Source organism: Microcebus murinus, chromosome 2, assembly GCF_040939455.1.
Source record: "Microcebus murinus isolate Inina chromosome 2, M.murinus_Inina_mat1.0, whole genome shotgun sequence".
NCBI lineage: Eukaryota > Metazoa > Chordata > Mammalia > Primates > Cheirogaleidae > Microcebus > Microcebus murinus.
The window spans coordinates 102,154,151-102,166,179 of record NC_134105.1 but is presented as its reverse complement, the minus strand read 5'-3'; the positions used below and the strand labels follow the sequence as shown (position 1 = coordinate 102,166,179).

The 12,029-nt window shown below is 45.3% G+C and overlaps 1 protein-coding gene across 1 annotated transcript; it reads left to right on the top strand.

Moving 5' to 3' along the window:
- Nucleotides 1-1,221: 1,221 nt before the first annotated feature.
- S100A8 (S100 calcium binding protein A8) lies at nucleotides 1,222-2,326 on the top strand. The gene is made up of 3 exons (XM_012791174.3): nucleotides 1,222-1,330; nucleotides 1,821-1,983; nucleotides 2,138-2,326. The coding sequence occupies exons 2-3, from the start codon at nucleotides 1,843-1,845 to the stop codon at nucleotides 2,264-2,266; spliced, it is 270 nt and encodes an 89-aa protein (XP_012646628.1). The 5' UTR covers nucleotides 1,222-1,330; nucleotides 1,821-1,842; the 3' UTR covers nucleotides 2,267-2,326.
- Nucleotides 2,327-12,029: the final 9,703 nt, after the last annotated feature.

Genomic DNA, 12,029 nt, shown 5'->3' with positions numbered 1-12,029 from the left:
AACATTTGTTATTTTCTGTTTCTTTTTTTTTTATCCTAGTCATCCTAATGGGTGTGAGGTGCTATCTCATTGTGGTTTTAGTTTGTGTTTTCCTAACAATTAGTGATGTTGAGCATCTTCTTATGTGCTAATTGGCTATTTGTACATCTTCTTTGGAGAAATGTTTGTTCAAGCCTTTTGCTCATTTATTGATCCGTTGTTTGGCTATTTTTGTTGTTGAGTTGTAGAAGTTCTATTATATTCTGAATATTAATCCCTTATCAGATAAACAATTTACAAATTTTTTCTTTACAACATGAGAAATGAGAAATAAATGAGAAATCTTTAGGGTTGGAAGCCAGTTAATCTGAGTAGTATTTTGTGAATGGTGGGGGAAGGATTTGCTCCTCCTAAAATCCTGAAAAATTGGTCCCCTCCTCTTCTCTTCTTGGGCATGAAGCACATCTGGCTTCTCCAAAGAACACCCCACCCCTACCCCAGAATTGACCGCCTCTTTTCATCCCATGTTCCTGGGTTTCCAGGCACAATAATTATCGCAAAGAGGGTGAGAGGCTCCCTGCTATCTTTATGTAGTGGCGCAGGGCCTTGTGCAGTGCAGAGGGACCCTGGGCAGCCTTTATCTCCCAGGATACAGTGCATCCCAGCTTCACAGAGCAGGGGAGCTGTGGGGGGGTGTGGACAGCAGGGCAGGAACTGATTTAGCCTTTGGTGACCATGTCCCCACCAAGAGTCCACCCCAAACAGCAACAACAATGACAACAGAAATTCTCCACAATAACCATTACTGAAAACCAGCAGTGAGGACAAGTGTTCTTAACCTTTTTTGAGGTCTTTGGACCCTTTTGAGACTTTGGTGGAAGCCATGGAGGCACATGTGTGTCCCATATGCACACACTCAAGATAATGCATTCAACTTCAACTCCGTTCCGGAGGTACACGGACTGGCCACAAATGCACAGGACTGGCAACGGCAGCAGTGGAGAGGGCTCGGGAGTGGGAGTCTGGCTGGACCAAGGGCGTGGATGGCAGCTGCCAAGAAAGGGAGTGCTGGCCATGGTCACTTCCTGGTCTCTCCTGCTGGGCGCTATTGCCCAGCAAATGCCTTCCTCTTTCCGCTGCCCTCACCTCCCCACCCATCAGAAATTTTCACTGTGTGCCATGATTGCCACATTTACCTGGTTGGGAAACCAGAGGCTGTAGCAACTCTGGAAGGGAGTAGCTGTCTCTGAATGGCCTGAGGCTGCAGGCAGCTGGCCAAGCCTACCCGCTATAAAAGGGAGCTGACACTCAGCCCTGCATATCTTTTGTCAACTGACTTTCAGAAGACCTGGTAAGTGGGACTGGCCAGGGCTGCCCCATGCTTTGGGCTTCCCTTGGGGAGGGCTGGGGAAGTGAAGCAGCCTGAAGAAAGAGATCTCTCGGGGAGGTCTGGAGCAGAGATCCTGTGCTCCTGGAGAAGCAGAGTGAGACAGGGATCAGGAAGGAGTGGAGTTTTCTAGCACTTTCCAGGGGGTGCGGGCACATTTGTTTCCTAAGCTGGGCCCTTCTCAGGGAGAGAGTGGGGCTGTAGGAGAGCTGTGCGTGCATATGTGTGTGTGTGTGTGTGTGTGTGTGTGGACTCCGCTGCCTCCCACACCTATCATCCCACCCTTCCCAGCACAGCTATAGCCATCTGCTGGGTTTGATTATTTGGGTGGCACAGGCCAGGACAAAGCCATCACTCGGGGTAGGAACCCTCTGAGTGTCCCCTGAGCCTTTACTCTGCCCTGGGCAAATATAGCACCCCTGTCATGGGATTCCCATGTGGTTCTTTCTTTCAGATACAGCAACTCTTTGGGCACCATGCTGACCGACCTGGAGAATGCCTTGGACTCATTCATTGACGTATATCACAAATACTCCTTGCGGAAGGGAAATTACCATGCCATCTACAAGGATGACCTGAAGGACCTGCTGGAAACCGAGTGTCCTCAGTATATGAAGGTGAGGGCATGGGGAGGCTGGGGGTGGTTGGGGCTCTCCGCCTGGCTCTGAGGGTGCCCCGAGTCACTGGCCCAAGCTGCCCGCTGCAGATGGCCATGCCTCAGCTCTCTCTGAGGTCTTTACACTGTGGCTTTTTCCTCCTCAACCTTGACAGAAAAAGGATGCAAACACCTGGTTCAAAGAGTTGGATGTCAATAGTGATAACGCCATCAACTTCCAGGAGTTCCTCATATTTGTGACAAAGATGGGCGTGGTGGCCCATGAAGAAAGCCACAAAGAATAGCAGAGCAACTGGGCCCCTGGACATGTAACTTCAGAATAATAAAGTGATCGATACCTCAGACCTCTCTTAGTCTCTTGCCTTTCTCTTGTGGGATTAGGTTCCGGGGGAGAAGGGAGGGTTGGAAAACCAAAAGGAAGAAAAAGAAACCTCAGGTGTCCCCATCCCCACTCTTAGGAGCCTTCCATTCTTTCCCCCCTCGTCTGGTCTCCACCCTGCCTTCTTCCCAAACTATTCTCGCTCCTCCTCCAGCTCCACAGTCCCGAGTCGTTGGTTCTAGGACTTAAGGATTCTGAAGAGTCCATGACATTATAGCCAGTGACTTTATTAGTAGTTCCCAAACAGGTGATTTGGGAACAAGGTGCTGTAAGGAAAACTGATACTGTTCTCTAAGCTAAATTTTAAATGTGGCTAAATGTCTTAGATGTGGCTCTTGGGAAATTAGGGTGATAACTACATAGGAGTGTGTGTGCGTGTGTGTGTGTGAGTGTGTGTATGAGAGAGACATACAGAGACAAACTGATTCTGTGTGTGGTGTGATTAGGTGGATGATGATTAGAGTCCTACATGAAGTGGTGCTAGGGTAGCCCCCTGGCCCCACACCTATACTCTGTTCTCAGGATTTTTGAAGCTTTCCCTCTCTCTGCACTCCCAATCTCCCAACTCAATTAAATAATAAAGGAATGGGCAGATAGGTCAAAACATTAATAAAACTCAAAGGATAGGTTACTCGAATGCTGCCCTGTGGGATTCTGTGCTCTTGTGATCACTGAATCATCTAAAATAGCTTCCCAGTCCTTACATCTGTGGATTTTTCCAAGGTCCTGGTAAAATGGGGAGGCTAGAAGATGAATGGGCACCTCTGATCAGAACCTAACCCCCAAACTGGGTTTCCATGTTGTCCACACTTGGGTGCCGGGGCGACAGTGGTAATGATGGGAAATAGGGTAGGGGGCTATCACCAGAATCACTAAGCCAGGGTTCTTTATTTGTCTGTCTGTATACCTCCAAAGTGGAATTGAAGTTGAGTGCATCATTCAGGTGTGTGCATATGGGAGCATTCCTCCACGGCTTACACTAGAGTCTCAGAAGAGTCCAAAGACTTCAAAAAGGTTAAGAACACTTGTCCTCACTGCTGGTTTTCAGTAATGGTTATTGTGGAGAATTTCTGTTGTCGTTGTTGTTGTTTTGGGTGGGTAGGTGGACTCTTGGTGGGGACATGGTCACTAAAGGCTAAATCAGTTCCTGCCCTGCTGTCCACACCCCTCCACAGCTCCCCTGCTCTGTGAAGCTGGGATGCACTGTGTCCTGGGAGACAAAGGCTGCCCAGGGTCCCTGTGCACTGCACAAGGCCCTGCGCCACTACATAAAGATAGCAGGGAGCCTCCCACCCTCTTTGCGATAATTATTGTGCCTGGAAACCCAGGAACATGGGCTGAAGAGAGGTGGTCAATTCTGGGGTGGGGGTGGGTGTTCTTTGGAGAAGCCAGATGTGCTTCATGCCCAAGAAGAGAAGAGGAGGGGACCAGTTTTTCAGGATTTTAGGAGGAGCAAATCCTTTCCCCGACATTAACAAAATGCTATTTAGATTAGCTAGCTTTCAGTGCTGAAGATTACACACTTCAGGTCACTAGGCTTTTGTTTGTGGTAGACTTTAATCATATTAAAATGCACATGAACAGGGAAAGGTAGCAGTTTATTATTTTATTTTAAACAAATAAATCTACATAGGTTTATTATATAGTGTTTCGATTTTGAATGAAAAGAATTTAAAAACACTGAATTATTAGTGAATATAGAATATGGTGTTAACATCATTCTTTTTGTTCACGTTTGTATAGACCCAGTTTACAAATTCTTTTGTTTGAAAATATTATTTTCCCTTTTTGTGAATTTGTGATCTATTTAAGACCCTCCTTCCTGCTTTTTTATATTGAACTTCCATTTATCTTTTCCTACATTTTATTTTTCTCTTCATCCAATATATTTTAATATTTTAAGATTTTCTTTCTTTTTATTTCAACATATTATGGGGGTACAAATATTTAGGTTATGTGCATTGCCCTCGCCCCATGTGAGTAAGAGCTTCAAGCATGTCCATCCCCTAGACGGTGTGCACCGCACCCATTACGTGTGTATGTACCCATCCCCCTCCTCCCTCCCATCTGCCTGACGCCTGATGAATATTATTACTATATGTGCACTTAGGTGTTGATCAGTTACTACCAATTTGACGGTGAGTACATTTGGTGCTTGTTTTTCCATTCTTGGGATACTTCACTTAGTAGAATGGGCTCAGCTCCATCCAGGATAATACAAGAGGTGCTAGATCACCATTGTTTTTTGTGGCTGAGTAGAACTCCATGGTATACATATACCACATTTTATTAATCCGCTCATGTATTGATGGGCACTTGGGTTGTTTCCACACCTTTGCAATAGTGAATTGTGCTGCCATAAACATTCTAGTGCAGATGTGAAAGGTAGCAGTTTAAGCCCTCATTCACCAAAACTTTCATTACCAGCCAGTTTTATTAGCTGCTAACGTACTGGTGAAAATGGCTGGCAGCTGGCTGAAAGTTCAGATTGGGACCTAAAATGGGATGGGGGGATCTAGCCATCGGAGTATGGAGATGGGCTTCTGCTGGGGCAAGTAGGAAGGCCCAGGGATTAAATTGCTTCCTTCTCAGTTTTGCTGAAGGATAATCTTTGTCTGTCCCTCAAAGCTCCCACCCGAGTCAGGAGCACGGAACACCCACCCTCTCCGAGTTGCAGGAACGGGGATTATGCAGCCCTGAGAGGCCCCACAGTGATCTTGCTATGATTTCCTCGGGCACGTAGTCCGAAGGTGAGCAGCTGGCCCAGATGTGGTGGTCCAGGCAAAAAAAGATGGGAACATTTCCGGGCCTTGCCAAGTCACATCTCAGGCCTTGCTCAACATTTAAGGGATGTAATGGGAGAAAAGAAAACGAAGGAATGCACAAAAGGAGAGATCACCCTGATTCTGCCTCTCAGTTGTCCACACTGGTAGTGGTGGTGAGGGTGGTGGGTATAGGTGTGTGTGTTTGTGTGTCAGAGTAGGGATAGGGGACACCACACCCCAGTGTCTTGGGTCCCCCTTAAAATGCACCATTCAAATTGCTGCTAACAGACTCTTTGGGGGAGGAGAATTACTATTATAAATTCTGTTTGTCTTTAGTTGAAAGTCCAGTGAGCCTGCTTTCTCTGAGCCTACCCAGAGGGGCCGTGGGGAAGGTGGCCCAGAGCAAGCACCCTTTGGCATTTCACCGGGAGTGATGGGCCACTGGTTGTGAAGAATTGGTTCGATGCTGAGCCATCAACACTTGACTCCTGGGATTGTGGCTGGGCCGGGTAGGTGACCCAGCTGGCACTGACAGTCTGAAGAAGAGGAGAGGTGAGGGAGGCAGTCCTTGGAAGCTTCCTGCAGGAGGCAGGAGATTATCATTTGCATATAAGACTGTGCCCATTACAGGAACCACTGGGCAGAGTCAGACGGGACTTGTGGCCCAGAGCAAGGTGACTTGGTTCCCTGTTTCCCCAGCTACAAAAGAACAGTGGAGTGGGAAGTTAAGAAATAAGTAGTTTAGCAGGAAATCTCATGCAACATTTTAGCTTACAAAGGAGACCTTGGTTCACCAATTGAGGCAGATCCGGCCACCCCGATTTCCGGGGCTTGTAAAGATGACTTGTTTGAAATCTCCCTTCTCCTTCCGGTTCTCCACCCAAGGCTTGAACCTCAGCTGTGTTCCTAGTTGTTGTGACAAAGGTCCTAAAGGGCAGAGAGAGGTTCTGGAATCAGGCAATTGGTCTCTAGCAGTGGGGCAAAAGAGCTTGTTCCAATGGAAAAAAGACTCTTCCATATGTCGCTCCACTCGGGACCCAGAGCCACCTTGGCTGGGTCCAGAGCCCAGCCTGTCTTCTGGGCTCCTGAGTGCGGGAATTCAGTCTGAATTCAAATGGGCAGAAGAGGGGAGGGAAAGCTACCAACACGTTTTGGGCTCCGGCTGTGTGTGAAAGACAATAAATCACCTCAAACCTGGAAAAAGACAAAATGGCAATTGCATATATTTTTGATTTCACGCTACAGTCCATCTCAATAAAAGCAGGTTCTTGCCACTTGTCCTTATCTGACATTTTTGGGAAAGGTGGTTGGTAAAGTATGTTTGCTTAACAATTCACAACAGATAAAGAAGGAGACAACTTACGCCTGCTGGATAAGGCAATATAGTTTCACAGCCTGGTCAATAAGTTAAAACCCAAACTGATTATAGTTTGTATCACCTTGTTTAAAGTCACAAGAGTCTTATATTTAACTTAAGAACCTTACTTAGGCATTCCTTTCCTGATTGCTTTTATATATTCTCAAATATATTTCAAATCAGTTTTTAAAAAAATTTCCTTGCTGATTCTCTCGTTAATGAATTAATACAAAAATTCTGACATGGGCCCGCTATGCTTGTTGATAATCTTGCTGTTTAGCTTGAGACAGTGTGGTAATTTGTCATAGCTTCTCATAACAACCCTATGACAGAGGTAATTACTATTTGCATTTTGCATATAAAGAGACTCAGAGATATTAAGAAACTTGACAAGGTTTACTAATCTGGCCAGCGGCAGAGCGGGATTAGATGCCTGCAGACTCTGATTAAGACATGAAAGGACTCCTTTCTGGCAGCTTTTCCACCATGGGTGTGGATGCACCAGCCCTCCCTTTGCCTGCCTGTCTGACCCTCTCTCCTCACCCCTGCAGAGGAGTGGGGAGAGCAAGTGCAGGTGAACTTCCCTCTCAGACCCCTCCCCTCTATCTCGGACCTCACCAGACCTGCTGCAGGGCCTGCAGTACTGTGGTTTTTTCCGTCTGTGAGTGAGGTGTGAGCAATCCTCCAGGCAAGGATAATTTTCCCACATGCAGAGCAAGAGGCTTGGCATTTTGACTTCCTTAAACTCTTAGGGGTTGAAGTTTCCTGAAACTCTTAGGAGTTTCAGGTTGCCCCAGTAACAATTCCCCTCCCTCCCAGAGAGGAGAAAACTTCCTTCCAGTCTTAGGAGCTTTGAGGTTTTTATGTGATCTGAAGCATTGCTGAGTCTGCCACCCATACATTCTGGGCGTTTCCAGACTTGAATAGTCCTCCTGTGGCCCACTGCCAACCGGGGAGGGGGGGTCCCAACAACCATCAGTGGTTCTGATTGGAGAGTGACACCCTTAGTGTAGGTTACCTAGAACACAGACATGAAAACAGACAGATTTTAAACATTGCCAGTAATATGGGAAAGTATGTACATCATACAATTTTACCCTGCCACCTAACTCATGGCTAAATTAGACCAGGGCTTTGTACAATTGGACTAGAGACTCTTATAACAACTGCTTCCTGACCCAAGTTACATACATTCTCCCGGTTTATATATTCTTTTGTGGGTGTACTACACTGTAGAATGCCTGGCACCCTCAGATGGGGCATGCTGTGTGGGAATTTTAGATCCTCAAGTGTTTATGCAAAATGACTCTAAACTGAAAGGGCTTCCACTTGTGACGTTGCAGGGACTCTCTGAGACTGTCCGCCAGGAAGACAAACCGACAGCTGGTTCCATTCTGCTGTCTGTGTCCTCAGACCCAGCATAGGCACGGCATAGGCATACATGTCCTGGGAAAAATGGTATCCAACTTGTCATTGCTTGTGTGGGAGATAACTAATGCTACCACCCTGGCTGCTTAGGACCGACAAGACTCACTGAACTCACCAGCTAAGGTGGTGATGAATAACTGACAGCCCTGGTTATCTGCTGGCAGAACAGGGTGGCCTTTGGTTATTGCCAACACCTCCAGCCATACCTGGGTAGACCTTTCAGGTATTGTAGAGACATGGCGGTGGGAGAGATCCAGAAGTAGGCCATCCCACCAGGTGCGAACAGCGGGGCCATCTGAAGGACACTTCTCTGACTTCTTTAGCAACTTCTCCCCTGAAGGCTGGGATCCTGGGCTAGGCCACTGCTCCGGGCAGGCCTGACCATCTGGATCATGGCAGTGGTCCTCCTGGGCCTAGTGAAATGTACTCTGGCTATGGCTCTACAGTGTTGCACTGAGACTGTGTCAGTCTTGACTGTGTCAAGGTGCGACATAGATCTGAGAGAGGAACCTTTGCCTCCAGATCCAGGGAGCTCGGGAGGCACATGAAATAAACTAGCTTTGCTAAGGGGGCATCTGGGGTGGGGGGGGGGTGGACCGTAGGGCAGGTTCTGCTGTGGTCTGGGCTGGCCCAGCAATCTCAGTGACTCCTGGGATATAAAATCAAGGGCAGAGTGTTTTGGGGGTCCCTCAGTTTTGGTGTCACATGGAGCACGCACAGATGAGACTGCATCCACCCGAGGCAGCTTTTCTGAGCCTTGAGGGGCCAGCTTGCCATGAACTTTAGCCCTAGCTGCCTCTCTGTGAGCAATAAAGTTGCTTTGCTTAAACTCGTGCGAGGGTTGTCTCACCGGACTCATGCAAGTGGCAAAGTGACCAGGCAGGGCACAGTAAACCTGCTTCACAGGCAGGGTTTACCCTAGCCCGGCTTCCTAGCTCTTCATGTAATAGCTGCCCGGTTCAGGGAGCGTGATGGGACCATGAAGGGTAGCTGTAGCTGTATTGGTCTCTCCCTTCCTGAAAACACTAGGATCTTTTTTGAAAATCAATCTTCTGTTCCAGTGATGAGATTTGCATCCCAAAACAATTTAGGAGGAGGTCTCCCTTCCTGCCTCCTTAGCCTCTACAAATATACAAGAGCTTGAAGTTGACAGTCCATTTGCTGAAACTGAGGAGCTGGTAACCTACCCTGTTAAAACAACAAGAAGCAATGCTTTCGCCTCCCTGCCACTCCCTCCTCCAGCCTCTCCTTACCGGGAGCAAGTCCCCTTCCAGACTGGCAGCTCAGTGAGGGCAGGGGCTGTGTTCGTCTTGTTCCTGGCTGCCTCCCCTTCGCCTGCACAGACAGTGACTAGCAGATAACAAGGGGCCAATAACTGTTTGCTGATGAAAGAACCTGTGCGCACCGCCCCCACCCCGCCGCCCCGACTGCTCAGAGGTGAGTTCCCTTCAGCAGTGAGTTCCCTTCACCTCTCCAGGATGAAATTCCTTTAGACCCAGAACATCGCATCCTCTAAAGTGACTTCACCCTCTTCTTCTCTCTCCTCTCATACCTGGGAGCTCATTTACCCCTTGGAGATGGTGGCTTTAGATACGGTGTCTCAGTTAGGGAAGGGCACTCATATTAACTGCCTGTCCCCAGAGCCAGGCTCTGGGCTAACTTGGAGGGTGCAATCCAGCGTGGCAGGCTGCCATCCTGACCCATCTGGTCACTCTGTGTCACCGTGTGCTGCTGGTGTGTCCCTCCCCACTCCTTGGGTGTGACTTAGAGAGTCATTTTGATTGCCATGAATACTATCTTGTGGGGGTAACTGTAAATTTTGTTTAATTTTAATTGGATGTAATTTAGTTTGATATAAATTCAAATTTACAGAAATGTTGCAAGCCTGGTTCTGGGCTGGATAAAAGTGTTCAAGTTCGTGCCGGCTGGGCTGAATGATCCACATCTATGTTGGATGGATAAGGGCAAAAGAAGAAAAAATTAAAAGACCGCCCTTGACTGTTTTCAAGCACTTCCTCACATATTCTCTCAGTTGAGCCTCTTAACAACTCTGGGAACTAAAAGAGAACAGCGTGATGGTCCCACAAATGAAGAAACAGGCCCACAGAGGTCAAGGGCTTGCCTAAGGACACAGAGCTGTGCGTGGGCCCCCTCCCACAGCCCTGGTGTTCATGGAGTCCATCCAGGCGTGCACCCTGGGCTAGGTAGTCTTAATCTCACTGTTTCTTAGCATCTTCTGCCCCTTTCACACCAAGTGAGCTCTCTCTTAATTAGGAAGCTGTCTGAACCCATTTGATTCTAAATTCTGGGAAGGCAGCCATGCCATCTTCTTAGCTGATGTTACTTTCTGTCCCTGAGCTTTAAATTCTTTTAAAAAGAATTTTTAAAAAGGTTAATCAAGAATTGACTTTTTAAGCAAAAGAACTGGAAAAAAAAATTGAGATCTGATATAAGATCATCTATATTTACCATCTATATCTGATTTTCCCAGCACCATTTATTGGAAAGACTGTCCCTTTGCAAAGAATGTTCTTGGCTGTTTTGTCAAAAATCAGTTGACTATAAATACATGGATTTATTTCTAGGTTCTCTATTCTGTTCTATTGGTCTATGTGTCTTTTTATGCCAGTATCATGCTGTTTTGGTTACTATAGCTTTATAGTATATTATGAAGTCAGGTGGTATGATGCTTCCAGCTTTGTTCTTTTTGCTCAGAATTACTTTGGCTATTCTGGGTCTTCTGTGATTCCATATGAATTTTAGAGTTGTTTTTTAAATTTCTGTGAAGAATATCATTGGTATTTTGATAGGGATTGCATTGGATCTATAGATTGCCTTTGGTAGCATGATCATTTTCACAACAGTAATTCTTCCAATCCATGAACATAGGATGTATTTTCATTTTTTTGTGACTTCTTATCTGTTTTTTATAGTTTTTCTTTTTGAGATCTTTCACCTCCTTGATTAAATTTATTTCTAGGTTTTTTTTTGGTAGCTATTGTAAAGGAGATTGCTTTCTTAATTTGTTTTTATGCCAGTTTGTTGTTGGTGTATAGAAACACTATTGATTCTTGTATCTTAATTTTGTATCCAAAACTTACTGAATTTGTTCATTACTTCTAAGGGTTTCTTGGTGGATCTTTTAGGATATTCTCTATATAAAATCATGTCGTCTGCAAACAGGGACAATTTGACTTCCTAAAGAATGAAATCCTGTCATTTGTAGCAGCAAGGGTGGAGCTGGTGGTCATTATGTTAAGTGAAATAAGCCAGGCAGAAAGACAAACGTCACATGTTCTCACTCATATGTGGGAGCTAAAAAAGATGATTTCATGGAGGAAGTAGAGAATAGAATGATAGTTACCAGAGGCTGTAAAAGGTAGAGGGGGCAAGGAATAAAGAGATATGGGTTAATGGGTACAAAAGTACAGTTAGATAGAAGGATTAAGTTACAGTGTTCAATAGCACAATAGTGTGATTATAGTTAACAATAATTTATTGTGTATTTCAAAATAGCAAGAAGATTTGAAATATTCCCAACACAAAGAAATATAAATGTTTGAAGTGATGAATATCCTCATTATCCTGATTTGATCATTACATATGGATGTATCAAAATATCACCTATGCCTCATAAATGTGAACAATTATTATATATTTATAAAAAATTACTTAACATCTCTAACTCATTTTCTTCATCTGCAAAATGGGCATACTATTAGCATCCAACCCACAGGGCTGTTTTGAGAATTAAGTGAGGGTCTGTGTAAAGCAGTATCTGGCATGTTGTGAGTGTCCAACATATCTTCACTTAAAAAACATAGACCTTATTTTTAGAACAGTTTTAGATTTACAGAAAAATTGAGAAGACAGTATATATAGTTCCCATATACCTGTACACAATTTCGTCTATTATTAACACTTTGCATTAGTATGGTACATTTGTGAAAATTATTTTTTTTCTTTTTAATAGGCCATTTTTTCCACATATTTGTTTAAAATTAGTGAAGAGCTATTCATAAATTGTTATAACTAAATTCCATACTTTATTCAGATTTCTTTAGCTTTTAACTAATTTCCTTTATCCTGTTCCAGGATTATGTGTTCAGTTAGATTGC